This window comes from Rhinoderma darwinii, chromosome 4 (assembly GCF_050947455.1).
Source record: "Rhinoderma darwinii isolate aRhiDar2 chromosome 4, aRhiDar2.hap1, whole genome shotgun sequence".
Taxonomy (NCBI): Eukaryota; Metazoa; Chordata; class Amphibia; order Anura; family Rhinodermatidae; genus Rhinoderma; species Rhinoderma darwinii.
This window is the reverse complement of record NC_134690.1, coordinates 395540367-395557021: the sequence shown is the minus strand read 5'-3', so window position 1 is coordinate 395557021 and position 16655 is coordinate 395540367. Positions and strand designations below refer to the sequence as shown.

The following is a 16655-nucleotide window of genomic DNA, read 5'->3' as shown; positions in this document are numbered from 1 at the left end:
GAGTCCTGGTATACCTGCATCCTGCATGTAGCTTCTGTGACCGAGTGACGATATTTAGCTTCCCGTAGCTTCCAAAATGGCTGTCTATGGTTTCAACTTTCATTCCCCAGTTACAGAAGGAAGCGCAGCTCCGGCTACAAGTGACTGTTCTAACAAGTGTGCTGTTCAGACTAGCAGAAGAACATTCATGGTTACCTGTAAAAGTAACTGTCCTGAGGTTTCCTCTTCACAAAGAGGTTCTGCAGCAGATGTGTTATGAGATTCTGCAGGTACTGCGTAGATTACACACTTCAGTGCCTCAGTTGCTGCCAAACCTCATACCATAAACAAATCTGCTGCACAACTTCTTTGTGAAGAAAAGATGAAACTTCCTGTCAGTCACCCATTACCATGAAGCTTTCCCTTCTTTTCACAAAGATGTTCTGCAGCAGCGGGTACAGTGTGCCAGATTTGGGAAGATGCTTCTTGCCGGTGTTACACTGTTCTGTGTGGGTGTATAAAGGAAGAAGTACAGGTAGGAGTTCTAGAAGAGACGGTATAGTATAACGGGGGTGGAGCGCTGTGCCGGACGGTCGGCCCGCTGCCCCCCGTCGTGCAGGTTTTCGCATGGTCTCCGCTGACCTGCATTGTGTATAGGGCTCAGCGACCTTCGGCTCTCAAGCTGTTGTGAAACTACGACTACCAGCATGCACTGACCGTATTATTCCAGCCAAAGCTGATCAGGACTTGCTGGGAGTTGTAGTTTCACAGCAGCTGGAGTGCAGAAGGTATCTGAGCCCTGGTATATAACCAGTGACGGGATAATCCCTGAGGACCCCAGACCCGTACGTCCACAGCCAGTATACAGAGCCCTCGGTGACCTATTTATACTGCAGCGTGGATTACAGCAGAACATCTGTCTGGGGATCACATTCTCCGTGTGTTTTTAGTTTTTCCTCCTCCGCTGATTAAGTTGCGACATGTAAGTGATCACTATTATCCCCGGAGCGGACGTCACGTGCGACGCATCCATAGAGACGATGATCCCATACAAAAGAATGAAAGGAAACGTCACGTCAAATATTAAAACAGGCGACGTTGTGAATGGTCGTGATTAGAAATTACCGTTTTATGTACGCAGCTCCTATGGTTCTCCTTTAAGGCCACCATCCGGAATCCTTTATTATCGGGGAGGAGGGGCGGCTTAGCAGAGGAAAGACAGATGGTCAGAGGCTCTGGGGAGGGGGTGACACGGGGGCAGGGCTCTGTAGTGGAGGGGGGTTAGGGAATTGAGTGGGGGGGGGGGTGCCTGGGAGAGAAGAAACCTGGAGGGAATGGGGGAGACACTGCATGGCCGTAGGAGTCAGATGGAAGAATGCAGTGTATGATTTAGCATTTGTTTATAGTCGGTTACCATGGAAACACATTGGTCTGCATAGGAGCTGCATATCAAAACTGGAAATCTTATTTTTAAATATTACTACAGAATTGCATAAGTGTTGCCCGCTGCAGTGTTGTGACAGAGGCAAAAATGCATGAGAATCTGCTTCATAGTCCTGGTTTTAGGCCGCCCCCCGCAGCTAGTATAGCTTTACTCATACAGTGCACAGGTTTCCTCTTCTCTGGGTCTGCACGGTATTACACTTGTTGGAGTAACTGTCTGCGCTGCACAGCTGCTCTCCTTACTCTAAAGGACAGGAGGTTGCAGCCATGGTCGGCCATTTTGGTAACTGGAGAACGGTCTGTAGTCACTGGGTCACCCACCAGCACACGCGGACTCTTTCCTGCTCTCTCTTCTCATCTATTCCTCTATGACGGTCATGATGTGTTCTGCCCATAGTGACGTCTCTGTGGCTACTTGGGGTCATGCTCTAAGGGAGGGCACTGCTATACGGAGACCGACATGCCGCATGTCAGCCCACATGCAGCCTGGGAGCGAGCAATGTAAACGCCTCAACTTCTCTATTCCTATCCGTGCATGGTACAACCTGGGAGAAAATGACTAAAGATTAGTGCACCCGAGGCCTACAGGAAATGTTAGACCATCGCTGTACGACCACTGGGATATATATATTATTATTATTATTATTATTATTATTTTTTGTATAGGAGGATTTTGGCTCCAGGAGAAGAAGAGAATTTAGAAGTGGAAGAGGAGGAAGAGGACGGAGGCGCTGGGGTCAGCTCACCCGACTCCTTCCCAGCTCGGGTTCCCGGTAAGAACGGGTGACGGTTCTCCTCCTGATTAATATAAGAGCCGCAATCAGCTGACCTCTGCAGGGCCACCTCTCTAGACCCCTCCCAAACAGACCCCCCCTCTATGCCATCCCCAAGCCGTAATATCTGCATATGGAAAGAGATTGTTGAGTGAGGCCGTCCCTCTAATTTATGTTTTTGATCTTAAATAGAAAACCCCATTCATGTTCCACGGTTTAAATCTGTAACATCCTGTCCTATACTCCAGTCACATCCAAAGCTGCATTTAAAATCCTGTTTCTTACTGGTCACCAGTTGCAGTTCATAGTGGGGACTAGGATGCTTAGTTAGGATTAAAGGGGCTTTCTTTTCTTACCTGTGTTGACGGGTTATACCACATTCTGATTGATAGGAACCCACACCTATCCTCAGCATGAATGAGACGCGGCCACTTTACCATCTACTTGTTGTGCAGGAAACGGCAACACAGCGGGTGGTCAAACGTGCCGCTGTAAAGGGAAATCCAAAAAATCCAAGGGGGCTTCATTTAGATAATCGGAGGGAGTCGTAAAGGTCAGACTCCCACTGGTAAGGTGATCTGCGATCTCTTCTTCTGATGGTAGTAGCACTGTTGACTCACATGACTGTCCGTGGTGTGCAGATAAACAGTAGTCTTGCAAAATTGTGAATGCAGCTCTGGATGTGACTGGAGTACAAGATGTGTTATAACTGAAGACCAGTACAAAATGAGCGAAGCAAAGTATTTACGTGATCTGTGAAGTGCACCCCCCCCCCCTGTTATCTGCTCACGGGTGGGATATTATAGGTGTAACCACGGTTGGCCTTGTTTAGAAGTTTCGCAGCTCCCATTGGTTGGTCCGCGTAGAACAATACAATGTATTACTGACATGCACGGGGACGAGAGCCGCCTGTTCTGATGAATGTATTTCCCTCCCTGTTTGTGCCCCGCTCGTGTCTGTGGTTGCGCTTGGCGCCGGCTGTCACCCATGCATGGCCTCCTTATCTGCATGTGTCCCGTCCCCGTGCCTGCCCATTACAGGAGCCATCCAAGGTATGAACATATTCTCGCGTTACGCTTTATTTTATTTTGCTTGTTTAATTCTCTACCCCCCGTCACCCGCCCCTTCCTTGTCGCATGTGGACATCATTTATTTTTATGTCAAAAATTTGGTTTGGTTTTATTTTATATTTTTATAAGGGTTGGAGGTTGTTTTTTTTCTGACACCCGAAATTCCCTGCTTCCCTTCACACGGCCATAGTTGAAGTTTAAAGGGTAACTAAACGTTAAGCAACCTTCTGACATGTCATAGTGACATGTGAGAAGTTTTGATTGGTGGGCTTAGTTTTAGCGATCGGTGGGTGTCTCAGTGCTCGGACCCCCACCAATCAAAACTTTTCACAGGTCACTGACATATCAGAAGTTTGCTGAACGTTTAGTTACCCTTTAATGGAAATTTTATAAATTCATGGTGAGCTCCACCTAGTGGTGATTACAGGCAGCAAGAACTTTGATCATTTTAGATAACCATCTGCTCTGTGTCAGCTGTTTGCTCTTCAGTGTGACAGCAGCTTATCTTGGCTCAGACGTTGCGACAAAACTTGGCGTTGGAGATACAATATCCCATGTGGCGTGTTTGCAGTAGTTCCACTTTACGGCGCTTCCCTCTCCCCAAAATGATGTCATCCTGTTTGTATCTGTCAATCAAATGACATCACTTCTTGTCTCAGTGACTGCAGTAGAAAAAAATAAAAAAATCTGGTGCTGTACATAAAGCACGGGGTTTAGTTAGATCGGTCCTTTTCTTGTGGTGGAATTAGCCTTTGAACTGGTTTTTCAGGAATGTACATTGATGACTTATTCTTCGGACAGACCATCGATGCTCCTCTTTAATTGTCTGGGATATTTGATCGTCGGCTCCGAGCAGCGACGACTGTAAACTCCCTATACGCTGCCACTTCATCTATATTTCCTATATTAAAAAAAATATAAAAATTCTCCCTTGGTCCCAGGAACTCTCCTACCCAGACTGCCCTCCGAGCCTGGCATGACCCTCCTCACCATCAGAATTGAGAAGATTGGTTTGAAGGATGCTGGTCAGTGTATTGACCCCTACATGACGGTCAGTGTGAAGGGTAAGTGTCGGGGGTTCACATGTAAACCTATGGGAGCTGGATGTAATGAGATGGAGCTACAGGAGAGCGGAGTGCTGCGCGGACTGGGACTATATAGGGGACTATGACATATGGGATATTGTGCATATATATATATATATATATATCCGCTCTCCACAAGTCATAGCTGCTGCCGCCATTATTTTTATGGAAATTTTTAGAGCTATTTTTCATAAAGCTGTTGTCCAGGATTAGAATAACTTGGCTGCTTTCTTCCAAAAACAGCGCCACACCGGTCCACAGGTTGTGTGTGGTATTGCAGCTCCGTTCCATTTACTTCAATACAGCTGAGCCGCAATACCAGACACAACCCACAGGCAGGTGTGGCGCTGTTTTTGGAAAAGAGCAGCCTTGTTTTCTAATCCTGAACAATCCCTTTTAAATATGACATTTAGATTTGTTTCCAGCCAAGGGAGCCAATGTGTCAAACTGAATCCGTCATACTGCAGAGCTCGATCAAAGTATCACCAAAGCCATGAAGTGGAAGGATTGGTAATCGTCTGACCCAGGCTATAGCATAAGCAGTGACTTCAGCCACTCAACGTGGTGACACCCTGTACAGGTGCAGCAGGGTTGAGTTTGTCCTTTGGCACTGATGTGTTTAGCCTGCAGAGTTCTCACATTGGTTAATGGAAAAATTCAGCTCTGCTACATCTGTAGTGATCTCCTTACAGTATACGCCAACTGCAGATCCCACCAGGAAGTCTGTGGTACTGCAGTTATGGCAGTGCCCGCCCTGTGCTGTATCTCGTGTCTAGTCTATGCAGGTTTTATATATATATACTCCATCCTCCCGGGAGCTGTATATTGCGGCTGCCCCTTTCTGGGACTCCTGCTCTCCCGGTCCAAGATCCACAGCTGCTGTCAGAAGATTCTCTGTCGATGTTGTCATCTGGCGCGCTCGCTGCTCCCCACACCTCTGTATCCAGACTTACACCGCGGGCCGCTGGCGCAGTGCATTGTGGGAGACGGTAGCGTCTTGTAAGCCCATTACATACAATTTACGCTCCGTCTTTGTGAGATGTTTTTGTTTTTTTTGGAGAAATTCTTGATGTATTTTTGTACAGTCCCGGCCTGGAGGTGACGGGTCCGTATACACCGTGACAAGTGCCCGATGTTTTATATGCATCTTTGGAATCTCTATTAACCCTTTAAGGACAGGTTATTTTTTTTCATTTTCGGCCCCTCCCACCCCACCTTCCAAATGCTATAACTTTTTGTTGGACCAGTTGCATTTTTTATTAATGTCACTCTTTAACCCCTTCACGGCAGCCATACGACCGACCCCGTGCAGTTGTCGCGTATATAAACGTTGGCAGCCCGGAACGTGGTTTAATGGATGCAGCGCTGCACTCTTCGGTCTGCCGGGGCTTTGGGATCCCTGGAATATAACCCCCCCATAGATAGCACCACACATAAACCCGCCTGCAGGTAGTGCTACCTAAGCTCCCTCTAGGAGCGGAATCCCCAGTCAGAGCGCTCTGGCAGGTGATGTCCCCCCTAGAGGGAGCCCCCAATGTATGTACCACTGGTTGTTTTTTGTTGTGTGTTTTTTTTTTTTTGTTTTTTTTTATTCACCCTTTTTTTTTTTTCTTTTTTTTTTATGGGAATAGGTTTTACTTTTTATTATTTATTTTAATACTGTAAAAAATGTGATAAAATGGATTTAATTATTATTATTTTTTTATTAGTCCCATTAGTTTGATTACTGGAATTGTATTGAGTTTTGCTTTTAACGCTCTTGACCACGGCATATAAACAGCCCAGATTGGAGTAATGTCTAATCCCAGCCGTTGGAGCGAGGTGTCGGCTGTAATACACCGCTAACACCCCCAGCATATGGAGCGCTCCGTATCCCCTCCCCCCGGCTCGCTATGTCACTTACGTCATTCTGCAGAAAGGGGTAAATTATCCATTTTGCTTATTTTTCTGTTGTAGCCTGGAAACTGTCAACAAGTAGGCTAGCTGATACCATTGGATTGTTTTACAGCTTTATTTGTTGATCTAATTATGGCTGGTTTAGCCCGGGGCGGCTCATTAAACACTCACATAGACTGATCATTGTATGACTTTCTAAGGCTTCCTTTGGGCTTTTGTAGGTTAATGAGCCGATCTGCAGAGGATAGGGAGGTGTTAATGAGCAGTCTGAGGCCATTAACAGCGGAGCACTATATAGTGCTCCATGCACAATATACAGATAGTAAGAATAATAGATCCGTCAACAGCCGCAGGAGAGTTCAACAGGAAAATAAATGAGACGAGCCGAATTGGTGATTTAGAAATATCACAAACCTGCTGGATTCTTCTCGAGCTTTTACTTCTATACTTTTATTAATTGATTTTTCCCTTGTTGATTTTGCAGATATAAACGGCATTGATTTGACGCCCGTTCAGGACACGCCCATGGCGTCCAGGAAGGAGGACACATACGTTCATTTTACTGTTGAAATTGAAATCCAGAAACATGTTGAAAAACTGACAAAGGGTGAGTGTGTCCTCAAGCTGCGCCTCCTATACGAGCAGAAGCGGGGGGGGGGGGGGGGGCGGGACTGACGGACTGTGATCAGGAGGTGGTATTTGCTCCAGCACATCTGAAATTAAAAAAAATAAAGCAATTTCGCACATATTCTTAATTAAAAAAATCTCCTACCGTTTTGTGTATACAACTTCTATGCAGTGCTATATGTCTCCATGGTAACAGACTACAGAAAAAGCCTGTGTAGTCTGATCCCACGGTCATGTGTTCCTCCTTTCCCGCTGACTTCTCTTCTACAGACCAGAGAAGATGAGTAAGGGTCCCTGTATACCAGCCAATCTGGGCGGAAAAACAAGTGATCGGCGTTCATTTGCTGCTTTCACAAGGAGCTACGATCAGTGACGTATGGGGACGAGCGATTGTTACTACGATCGCTCGTCCCCGCGCATTTCTATTATGTCGGCAGCACGTCTCTATCTACACAGGGAGATGTGCTGCCAACAACGATGATATTTTCGGCTGACCAGCCGATGGACGCTCGTTTATCGGCTGATCGTTGCCCTGTTTACACAGGGCAGTGATCGGGAACAACCCTTCCTATGAACGATCGTTGGCCCGTGTAAAAGGGCCATAAAGGCTTTATGTGGGGACCACAAATTTATCCGTGTAGTTCCTGCAGTATGTGATACACTCGCTAATATACATTCCGGTCCCCATCGCGCTGATTCTGAGATTTTCATAGATTTTTATGGCGCAGTCGGGGGACCGGAAGTCTAGTTGCACAGTCGTCTTTGATGACGATACGACTCTTCATCATGTGACCGGCCCCCCTTCTGTATTCTGTGTACAAGCGGTAACCGTAATACAACGAGTACATAGAGTACAGCGGGGCCGGTCACGTGCCGAAGAGTCGTATTGTCATAGAAGAAAACGGTCTCACGACTTCCGGTCCCCCGGCAGCGCTATAACCGGAATGTATATTAGCGAGTGCACTCTCATACCACAGAGACTACACTACTAATAGTTTTTGGTCCCCACATAACCCCTTTAAGATGGAAGACATGACTGCAAGATCAGATTACACACTGGGTTGTAACCATGGATACGTAAAAGTCTGCATTGGGGCTGTATACGCTAAACGGTAAGATTTTTTTTATCACGACTATTTGCAAAGCTGCTTCATTTTTATAGTTGGTTCATTGGAGCAATACACAAATACGATTACAACAATTGGCCTCTAGAAATTTTAGATTGCGCGTGTATAAATAGAAGTACATATGGAATATTAATTTATGTAGGTTTCTTGTCGTGTAAACTTCGTGCTACAATGAGTTGGATCATGAAAATAAGGACGCGCCTTCATGCAACTTTGTCATGTTACCAGCTCTGGGTGACTTTCAATTGAAAATATCACAGAAAGTCCTCACCTATAGGAGGCGCCACGTTGCTATAATGGACATGTCTGCGAACAGTGGGCAATTCCTGTTCTCTGAGCTGCCCACATAACACTACGGACCTCAGAAACTAGTGCTACGAGTAAAGAGTTAACAGTAGATCAAGGAAAGCTCGCTTCTGATTGGCTCCTAATAGTCTGAATATCTGGGGTGATCATTTCATTAACTCCTTGTGTTTTGGCTTCCAGGGGCAGCTATTTTTTTCGAGTTCAAGCACTACAAGCCGAAGAAGCGTTTTACAAGCACAAAGTGTTTTGCCTTCATGGAGTTGGATGAAATCAAACAAGGCCAGATAGTTGTAGAGCTGTGAGTGACCCCGATACCTGACATCATCCCATTATATACAGTGAAGGAAATAAGTATTTGATCCCTTGCTGATTTTGTAAGTTTGCCCACTGTCAAAGACATGAACAGTCTAGAATTTTTAGGCTAGGTTAATTTTACCAGTGAGAGATAGATTATATATAAAAAAAAAACAGAAAATCACATTGTCAAAATGATATATATTTATTTGCATTGTGCACAGAGAAATAAGTATTTGATCCCTTTGGCAAACAAGACTTAATACTTGGTGGCAAAACCCTTGTTGGCAAGCACAGCAGTCAGACGTTTTTTGTAGTTGATGATGAGGTTTGCACACATGTTAGATGGAATTTTGGCCCACTCCTCTTTGCAGATCATCTGTAAATCATTAAGATTTCGAGGCTGTCGCTTGGCAACTCGGATCTTCAGCTCCCTCCATAAGTTTTCGATGGGATTACGGTCTGGAGACTGGCTAGGCCACTCCATGACCTTAATGGGCTTCTTTTTGAGCCACTCCTTTGTTGCCTTGGCTGTATGTTTCGGGTCATTGTCGTGCTGGAAGACCCAGCCACGAGCCATTTTTAATGTCCTGGTGGAGGGAAGGAGGTTGTCACTCAGGATTTGACGGTACATGGCTCCATCCATTCTCCCATTGATGCGGTGAAGTAGTCCTGTGCCCTTAGCAGAGAAACACCCCCAAAACATAATGTTTCCACCTCCATGCTTGACAGTGGGGACGGTGTTCTTTGGGTCATAGGCAGCATTTCTCTTCCTCCAAACACGGCGAGTTGAGTTAATGCCAAAGAGCTCAATTTTAGTCTCATCTGACCACAGCACCTTCTCCCAATCACTCTCAGAATCATCCAGATGTTCATTTGCAAACTTCAGACGGGCCTGTACATGTGCCTTCTTGAGCAGGGGGACCTTGCGGGCACTGCAGGATTTTAATCCATTACGGCGTAATGTGTTACCAATGGTTTTCTTGGTGACTGTGGTCCCAGCTGCCTTGAGATCATTAACAAGTTCCCCCCGTGTAGTTTTCGGCTGAGCTCTCACATTCCTCAGGATCAAGGATACCCCACGAGGTGAGATTTTGCATGGAGCCCGAGATCGATGTCGATTGACAGTCATTTTTTATGTCTTCCATTTTCTTACTATTGCACCAACAGTTGTCTCCTTCTCACCCAGCGTCTTACTTATGGTTTTGTAGCCCATTCCAGCCTTGTGCAGGTCTATGATCTTGTCCCTGACATCCTTAGAAATCTCTTTGGTCTTGCCCATGTTGTAGAGGTTAGAGTCAGACTGATTCATTTTGACTATGTGATTTTCTGTTTTTTTTGTTGTTTTTTTTTAATATAATCTATCTCTTACTGGTAAAATTAACCTAGCCTAAAAATTCTAGACTGTTCATGACTTTGACAGTGGGCAAACTTACAAAATCCGCAAGGGATCAAATACTTATTTCCTTCACTGTGTGTGTATATACACAGAAGTGACGTGTAAGCAGAGCCGGAAAACTGCAAAGAGCTGATATTGTAGTGTCCGCTGGATATATGGGTACTGTATGGCAGCACAGACACCCGGTCATTCCCAGTCACCTGTGGATTATCCACCCTACAGCAGCATTTCACACTTTTTATATATAGATCTAATCTACATAAAAAGTTGTCGTGTACATACATTACTTATCCTGTACCGATCCCGAATTACATCCTGTATTATACTCCAGAGCTGCGCTTACTATTCTGCTGGTGAGTCACTGTGTACATACATTATATTACTTATCCTGTACTGATCCTGAGTTATATCCTGTATTATACTCCAGAGCTGCGCTCACTATTCTGCTGGTGGAGTCACTGTGTACATACATTACATTACTTATCCTGTACTGATCCTGAGTTATATCCTGTATTATACTCCAGAGCTGCACTCACTATTCTTCCGGCTGGAGTCACTGTGTACATACATTACATTACTTATCCTGTACTGATCCTGAGTTACAGCTCTGGAGTATAATACAGGATGTAACTCCGGTCAAGTAATGTATGTACACAGTGACTCCACCAGCAGAATAGTGAGTGCAGCTCTGGAGTATAATACAGTATATAACTCAGGATCAGTACAGGATAAGTAATGTAATGTATGTACACAGTGACTACCAGTAGAATAGTGAGTGCAGCTCTGGAGTATAATACAGGATATAACTCCGGATCAGTACAGGATAAGTAATGTAATGTATGTACACAGTGACTCCAGAGCTGCACTCACTATTCTGCTGGTGGAGTCACTGTGTACATACATTAAATTACTAAATTCATGCATCCTATGATACTAATAACATAAAAGCAGTTCCATGGTTTATCAGAGTAGTCGTGGTGCCGCTGTTGCACTGTACCAGGATGAGCCATGGTGATTGGTACTTGACCGCTCGGTTTATAACCTATTTTTGTTTTTCCTCTTGACCGCAGCTACAAGAAACCGACCGACTTTAAACGGAAGAAATTGCAGCTGCTAACCAAGAAGCCGCTGTATCTCCACTTACAGCAGACGCTGCACAAGGACTGACCGCTCTGCCGTCTGCCACGTCTACCACGTCTCCCTATAGAAACGTCTCTCGTGGCCTGTGCCACCCAGGCTGTACTGGTGCCCACACTGCAGCGTGATGGCTTATGTCCCACAGCAATAAGTGACGAGCGCCATCCGCCCACATAGAACTTTAGTGACCGGTTCACTTCTGTACATAACTTACCGCCATCTACGACCAGAAGCATGGATTATTAACAATGTTTTTTTTTTTTTGTTTTTTTTTCTTAAACCTGTCCTAAAATTATGTATTTACATCAATAACTAAAATAATTGCCTCATGCAAAAAAAAAAAAAAAAAGCAAACCTGAATTTTTTACAGACTTCAGACATTCTTCAAAAAGTTAAAAATAATTATATTTTATTGACTTAATGAAAATTTCCGGTTTGTAAATTTTTTTTTAAAATTTTGTTTTTACAACCATTTATAATTTGTATCTGATCACCTTCCCCTTATAAAGTGATTTGTAAGTGATTCTTATTTTGTTAGTTTTTATGTGATATGCAAATGTAGAATATTTTTTTTTAAATTATTGGTGATACTTAAAAACAAACCTGTGAAACATTTTATATTGGCCTCTATGATGGGTGAGGAGGTTGTGGTGAGCAGCGCTCCTTGTTATCCCTGATGGTTGACTCCACTTCTCAGCACTGGTTTGGCCGACGACTCCCCCATACACATACATGTATACGGATCGGACCGCTCCTGCGCTGTATAAGCAGAGACTGGATTCTCCTCACATGTTACAAAGCACAAGAGCCGTCAGTAAATGCTGCTGACGGATCCTGCATGTTCCACACCACAAGTGTAGGGAAGCGTTAGGTGCCACAGGCAGGGAGACACCTGGGGGAAAATAAATGTGGTAATTTATCAACACTGTCCTGTAGCAACCAATCCGAAATAAAAGTGGCGCTCAGGTCTCTGGTTGTATTCAGACGATGAGGTGCGGTAAAAGCAGCATGAAAAAAAAAAAAAAAAGCTGCATTTTTACTTGCGATTTGGTGTGTTTTTTGATGTGGTTGCAGTGAAAAAAAAAAAAAAAGATGCAACGTTGCAGATGATCCAATTGGTAGCGCCCGCGTGAATTGTTACAATCGTAAAATATTGGGGGAGATATATTAATACCGTCTTAAAGTTTGACAGGATAAAGCGATCAAAAACTGCTACATTTATCACCAAGGCGCACGCTGTTCATGTTAGACATATTTTGCGACAAAATAATGGTGTACGACGTTAAAAAAAATCTGGCGCATTTTATGGCTCCTTTTAGCCACACTTGTATTTTTTTGACAATTTTTAAAACTACTGAAGAGTAAAGTGTCAAACACATATTGAGGTAATTATTTTCCGGTGTAGAAAAGTTGCGCCGCTCACGCTACGCATAGTAGTAGGGCGCCGGGCCTTCTGCAGTCTGACAAATGTAATCATTTATGCCAGAAATTGGCATTTAACTTCAAGCACAAATCTACCCCAGCTTGTAGAGGAAGTTGATTTTATCACGCGGATGGCCAGCGATGGAATTTGGCGCATCTTACGCCAGCTCTTTATATTAAGATTGGTCTCTGAAACACCAGTCTTAATTAGTTCCCCTAATGATTTTGGCGCACGACCTGTTCGCCAGTTTTTTGCTGCATTTTGCGGGGCAGCTGGGAGCGGTCCAGGGAAATTCTGCCCTAAGACATTTTCCCCCTACACAAACCTTTATTTGATACACTGGGATCATAGTGGTACTATTCGGTGATGTTCACACCCCACGCTAAAGCAACATCGTCCCTTTACTGCATCTAACACGGCTGTGTCCTGTGCAGTAACCTCAGCCCTATTCAAGTGAGTTGGGCAGAGCTGCAGTACCAGACACAGCCACATAGACCTGAGTGGCGCAGTGTCAAGTATCTTTCTGTTGATTGGGCATTGATGTGTCCCTTTAAAGTGGTTGTCAGGCAGTAGGGGCAGAAGATCAGTTGTGCTGCGGTACGCTGCAGCGTGTGAACAATTTTTTTTAACCCCTTACTGCATTTGGTTACATGCAGACATCTAGAAAAACAATAGCACGTTAAATGACTAACGCACTTTGATCATTCAACTAAATGCTGCAGCGGAAACCTGGTAACCTTATTGCCTTAGGGCAAGTCCCCACGGAACGGCCGCCAGCCGCACCTGCAAAGTCATGCGGCCATTAATAAAAAAAAAAAAACACCCTTTATGGCCACATGATTTTGCCCCTCACTGAATGACAGCTTTATTTCTATAAGGGAATGCTTCTTTCATATATGGGAAGGCCTTCCTCATAAATCTACTACACGTTCCTTTGACAAGAACTGCTGTCATTTTTGGAGGAAATACACAAGTATGTGCAGGGAAAAACCGCAGGTGTGAATTCAACCTAGCGATTTTTCTTGGATCTATGCTATTTACCCCGATTTGTGGGGAAAACAAGGTGTACATCAATGCTTTCTACTTATTAGTAGTATATTTTGTATAGGAGGTCATTTGTATCTGTATGTAACCTTTTCCTGGCCAGGAGATAAAAATGTTAAGGCCTCATGCACACGACCGTAAAAACGCCCGTTATTACGGGTCGTAATCACGACCCGTAATAACGGGCTCATAGACTTCTATTGGCGACGGGTGCCTTCCCGTTTTCTCACGGGAAGGTGCCCGTGCCGTTGAAAAAGATAGAACATGTCCTATTTCAGGCCGTAATAACGGCACGGACAGTCCATAGAAGTCTATGGAGCTCTCGTAATGACGGGTGGCTACATGTGTGCACCCGTCATTACGGCAGCGTTGCTAAGCGACGTCAGTAAATAGTCACTGTCCAGGGAGCTGAAAGAGTTAACTGATCGGCAGTAACTGTTTCAGCACCCTGGACAGTGACTACCGATCAGAATAAACCTGTAAAAAATAAAAATAAAAGACGTTCATACTTACCGACAACTTCCTGCTTCCTCCAGTCCGGTCTCCCGCCCGTTGCCTTGGTGACACGTCCCTCTCGACATCCGGCCCGACACCCCTGGATGACGTTTCAGCCCATGTGACCGCTGCAGCCAATCACAGGTCAATCACAGGCTGCAGCGGTCACATGGACTGCCGCGTCATCCAGGGATGTCGGGCTGGATGTGAAGAGAGGGACGCGTCACCAAGACAACGGCCGGGTAAGTATGAATTTCTTTAACTTTTATTACAGAAAAGGCTGTCCCTTCTCTCTATCCTGCACTGATAGAGAGAAGGGGCTGCCGATTAGTGCAGTGCTATTTTGCCGCCAAAAACGTGCTGGAATACGTGTGACACCGGACCCATATTTACGGGCACGGGTTCGTAAATACTGGTGCAAAACGGGTGGAATACGTGTGACACCGGACCCGTATTTACGCCAGTATTTACGGGTGGGAAAAAATACGGTTGTGTGCATGAGGCCTTAATTTGTGTGAATACAATTATATTTTCCAAATAATTGGAGTTTTAATAATAAAATAAATTTTCATAATTTTTCAATGACCCAAGAGTGCCTGGTTATATTTCTGATATAGTTTTTCTTTTTTGTTTTACATATATAATTTTCAGAATTGGCACCGTGTGATATTGATATCACATTCATTTTTGGGTTTTCTATTGGGTATGGTTTTCTAAACCTAATCTTGTTTTAAACCAGCAGTTTTACCATTAATAAGCAGTTCGGCAGCGGTGTCGGAGGATGCTGAACATGGTGAAGAGTTGTTGCTTTTGTTTTTGCCACAAAATATAGAAGTGCCATTAAAAAGGGTCAACTTTTCCTAAACAAAATAATGTTAACACCGGAGTCATCAGATTTAGTTTAAAAAATAAAAATAAAAATCAGCGGTGAAATACCCGACAGTGGCTACAAATGTAACGGCGCGCGCGCGCACGTACGAACGAACGAGAGAGAACCATGTAAACAATGAAGAGGCTGCGGTGTTCGTGCAAGTGATGCGGTCCATTCAAACCACTTATTGTCGGGGTGCCAAGAGTCAGACCCCCACTGATCTTTTATTGATTGACTATCCTAAGGATAGTCCATCGATTTTAGAAACCTGGATAATCCCTTTAACAATGAGAAAATATAGTTTATTGGGACATACAACACAAGAATTGCAATTTAAAATACAAGGAGATCTAAAAAGGAACAGTGTGGGATATGGCACCAGTAGATGGAAGGTGTCCTACAATAATATTCTACCATAGCATGGTTGTACATGGCAAATGCACATAGTTATATCAAAGGAATCTAAGTAATATAAAAAGCTTATATAAAACAGTCCATCAAGATTACACTGAATGTAGTAATATACAGGCACATTTGGTGCATCATATAATAGGTGTAAGACAAGTGTCCGGGGTCATAGGGTTCTGAATCCTATGCTGCCCAGGTGAAAAATGAGTGCAAAAGGAGACCGTCATAAGAAGATGCAACTAGCCAAGAGAAAGAAATTAAGTAGAAGTTTAAAGATACACGTAGGTCCACAAGGGATCCAATACGAACATCACTGGTTTGTAAGGTAGGCTTACCCATTAGGTTGAAGGTATGTGTTCCCACACTGCAGCCTGCAGTGATAGCGCCCCGACGCGCGTTTCGCCAAACTGGCTCCCTCAGGGGAACACATACCTTCAACCTAATGGGTAAGCCTACCTTACAAACCAGTGATGTTCGTAGCCTGTGAGTCCTGCTTCCCCCCCCCCCCACCCACTCGTAGAGAAAGCCTGTGAGTCCTGCTTCCCCCCCACCCACTCGTGTAGAGAGCCTGTGAGTCCTGCTCCCCCCCCCACCCACTCGTAGAGAAAGCCTGAGTCCTGCTCCCCCCCACCCACCCACTCGTAGAGAAAGCCTGTGAGTCCTGCTTCCCCCCGCCCCACCCACTCGTAGAGAGCCTGTGAGTCCTGCTTCCCCCCCCACTCGTAGAGAAAGCCTGAGTCCTGCTCCCCCCCCACCCACTCGTAGAGAGCCTGTGAGTCCTGCTCCCCCCCACCCACTCGTAGAGAAAGCCTGTGAGTCCTGCTTCCCCCCCCACCCACTCGTAGAGAGAGCCTGTGAGTCCTGCTCCCCCGCACCCACTCGTAGAGAAAGCCTGTGAGTCCTGCTTCCCCCCCCACCCACTCGTAGAGAGAGCCTGTGAGTCCTGCTCCCCCGCCACCCACTCGTAGAGAAAGCATGTGAGTCCTGCTCCCCCCACCCACTCGTAGAGAGCCTGTGAGTCCTGCTTCCCCCCCCCACCCACTCGTAGAGAGAGCCTGTGAGTCCTGCTCCCCCCCCCCACCCACTCGTAGAGAAAGCCTGCGAGTCCTGCTTCTCCAGCCCACACAGCCACTCACCTTTCCCCTGTACAAGTCTGTATATAGAGTTGTCGATCACTAAGGGGATGTTCACACGGCTTATTTTCATCTGTAAACGCCCCGAAAAACAGAAGCTGAACGCCTCCAAACATCTGCCCATTGATTTCAATGGGAAAGGCAG

At 45.2% G+C, this 16655-nt stretch overlaps 2 protein-coding genes across 3 annotated transcripts in view; both read left to right on the top strand.

The window, feature by feature from the left end:
• The window catches only part of AIDA (axin interactor, dorsalization associated), a 29845-nt gene extending 18202 nt beyond the window's left edge, over positions 1–11643 (top strand). Inside the window, exons 6-10 of the mRNA XM_075863367.1 lie at positions 2089–2195; positions 4207–4329; positions 6731–6853; positions 8487–8604; positions 11070–11643. Of these exons, the coding sequence (XP_075719482.1) occupies positions 2089–2195; positions 4207–4329; positions 6731–6853; positions 8487–8604; positions 11070–11166 (568 nt within the window). The 3' untranslated portion in view covers positions 11167–11643. The remainder of the gene's footprint in view (positions 1–2088; positions 2196–4206; positions 4330–6730; positions 6854–8486; positions 8605–11069) is intronic.
• TAF1A (TATA-box binding protein associated factor, RNA polymerase I subunit A) overlaps positions 1–16655 on the top strand; it is a 471716-nt gene that overhangs the window by 312113 nt on the left and 142948 nt on the right. The window lies entirely within an intron of this gene.